The sequence below is a fragment of the Frankliniella occidentalis genome, unplaced genomic scaffold (assembly GCF_000697945.3).
Source record: "Frankliniella occidentalis isolate FOCC.00 unplaced genomic scaffold, Focc_3.1 Scaffold171, whole genome shotgun sequence".
NCBI lineage: Eukaryota > Metazoa > Arthropoda > Insecta > Thysanoptera > Thripidae > Frankliniella > Frankliniella occidentalis.
Genome location: NW_026267297.1, coordinates 318,583 through 320,518, shown reverse-complemented (window position 1 = coordinate 320,518; position 1,936 = coordinate 318,583). Strand labels below are relative to the sequence as shown.

At 55.3% G+C, this 1,936-nt stretch overlaps 1 protein-coding gene across 1 annotated transcript in view; it reads right to left on the bottom strand.

Annotated features, from left to right (window-relative positions):
• Positions 1–1,936, bottom strand: part of LOC113209278 (lachesin-like) — a 75,827-nt gene that overhangs the window by 34,725 nt on the left and 39,166 nt on the right. Inside the window, exon 2 of the mRNA XM_026426705.2 lies at positions 487–555. Coding sequence (XP_026282490.1) covers positions 487–555 — 69 coding nt within the window. The remainder of the gene's footprint in view (positions 1–486; positions 556–1,936) is intronic.

Here is a 1,936-nt window from a genome sequence, read left to right as displayed (position 1 = left end):
CGGCACAGCCGGCCCCGTGTATCAAGATGGTGGCGGTCCGCTGCTGCCCGTTTAGTCGTGTTCATGCGCTGCTCTACCCCCCTCTCCCCTTCCCGTCCCTTTTACCTGCTCCACCACCGACTTAATTTCGGCCATAAAACTGATGTGACATAAAGCAGTCTTGTTCGGACCACTAGTTCAGTGCGCTCGTAACACCCACCCCCGCCCCCGCCGCCGGTCACCGCCCGCGCCCGGGCGCCGCGAGCTCCTGTGCAGATTTAACTCGAACACAACAACGGCGAAACGGTAACTTTGTCGTTTGCTAGCGTTTGACCCAGTTGCCGTGTTCCGCGGGGCGGGGGCGCGGCGGGTCGAGACGGGGCGCGCGGGACCGGGGCGGGGGGAGCGGCGCCGCCCGGCCCGGGCCCGACAGGTGAAAACCACAACATATGTGCGGTGGAGAAGTCCCGGACCGGGTAAGTAAGGTAGGCGAGAGGAAGTACTTACTGCTGTCCAGCCAGGGGGCGCCCTTGTGCTCCTCCTCCTCCTCCGGGGTGCCGGCAGCGTGCTCCTGGACTGCAACACAGAGAAGGGGAAGCTGTCAAGGCGATGGAGAGGGCAAAAAGTCGCTTGAACTCTTATTCAACCTGCGAGCACAGCATCCAGAAGTTGAACTCTGAAACAAGCCAGTTCAAGCATGCCGGACAAGACAAACGAATCCCAAATAACCATCCGTTAAATTAAATAAATAAAGTTTTTACCATTTCCAAAAAGCGGTAGAGCACACAACCCTCACCAACGATGAATTTTTGTAGCTTCATCCGACAAATTTAAATATTTTTCAAGCGTTAAAGCCCTTGTTTTGTTTCGAATCGGAGACAAGACGGAGCGTTTTTTGTGAATGATGAGATAGATAGCCATGAGGATTGATAGACAGATAGAGATAGGGAGGTAGAGGGATAGGGGGAAAGAGAGAGAGAGAGAGAGAGAGAGAGAGAGAGAGAGAGAGAGAGAGAGAGAGAGGGGGGGGGGGGGGGGGGGGGGGGGGGAGCGACACCGTTGGCACGATCCTGGCGGACGCTGCGACGATAACGTCTGCTGACAGTTACGTCGAGTTTTGTCAAAAGTTCGTCGGGAATCTTTTATACCGAAATTCATCAAACACCCGTGAATTAAAATTACTTGTGATATATTCAGACAAAAGAATTCTCATCATTCTCATAAGAAAGAGTTTTCCGTACAACGAATACGTGGCTTTCTTTCGGTAAGCTCATATGAAAATTGTTGCGTTTTGCCTTGCCTTACAGACTACCAAGATAACGTGAGGTTCGTGGTATGTATACAACGTTTGAGAATCCTATGAGAGAATCCTAAAAGATGGTATGCATGCATAACAAACCAATTTTTCGTAGGCATTTTCCAGTGTGCAAATATCAATATACGGCAAGATTCGAGCCTCTTTCTAATTCGCTAATAAATGAGAATGAGGGTCCACTCCAGCTCCATAGCCCCGCCGCGGCGGCACCGGTGAGGACGCCGACGAGGGACGCAACGTGGCGAGCGCAGGGGGTGAGACCACCGAGGAGGCACGGCGCGGGGCACGCGCGCGCGCACCCGGCCGCCGCCGCCGCCGCCGCCACCGCGGGCAGACCCAGAGTGCAGCGGCGTGCAGTTTAAACTTTTTCATGGCGAAACTTAAATGATGTTGTATTTATGGAGGCGCGGCGCGAGGTTTGCTCTCGCTCTCGACCGAGCACGTAAGGCCACCCCGCTGCTCCCCCCCCGCCCTCCTTTCCGCTTCATTTGGCGCGGTGCGCTTTACCGGCGGCGGCAGCGGTGGCGCTGGTGCGCGCGGCTCTGAGAGTAAATAAAACAAGCTGCCCTTATTCATTGCACAGGAGGGCTGGGCCGCCGCGCCACTGATACGGCGGCCCCCTCCCTTTGCCTTTGTACGCTA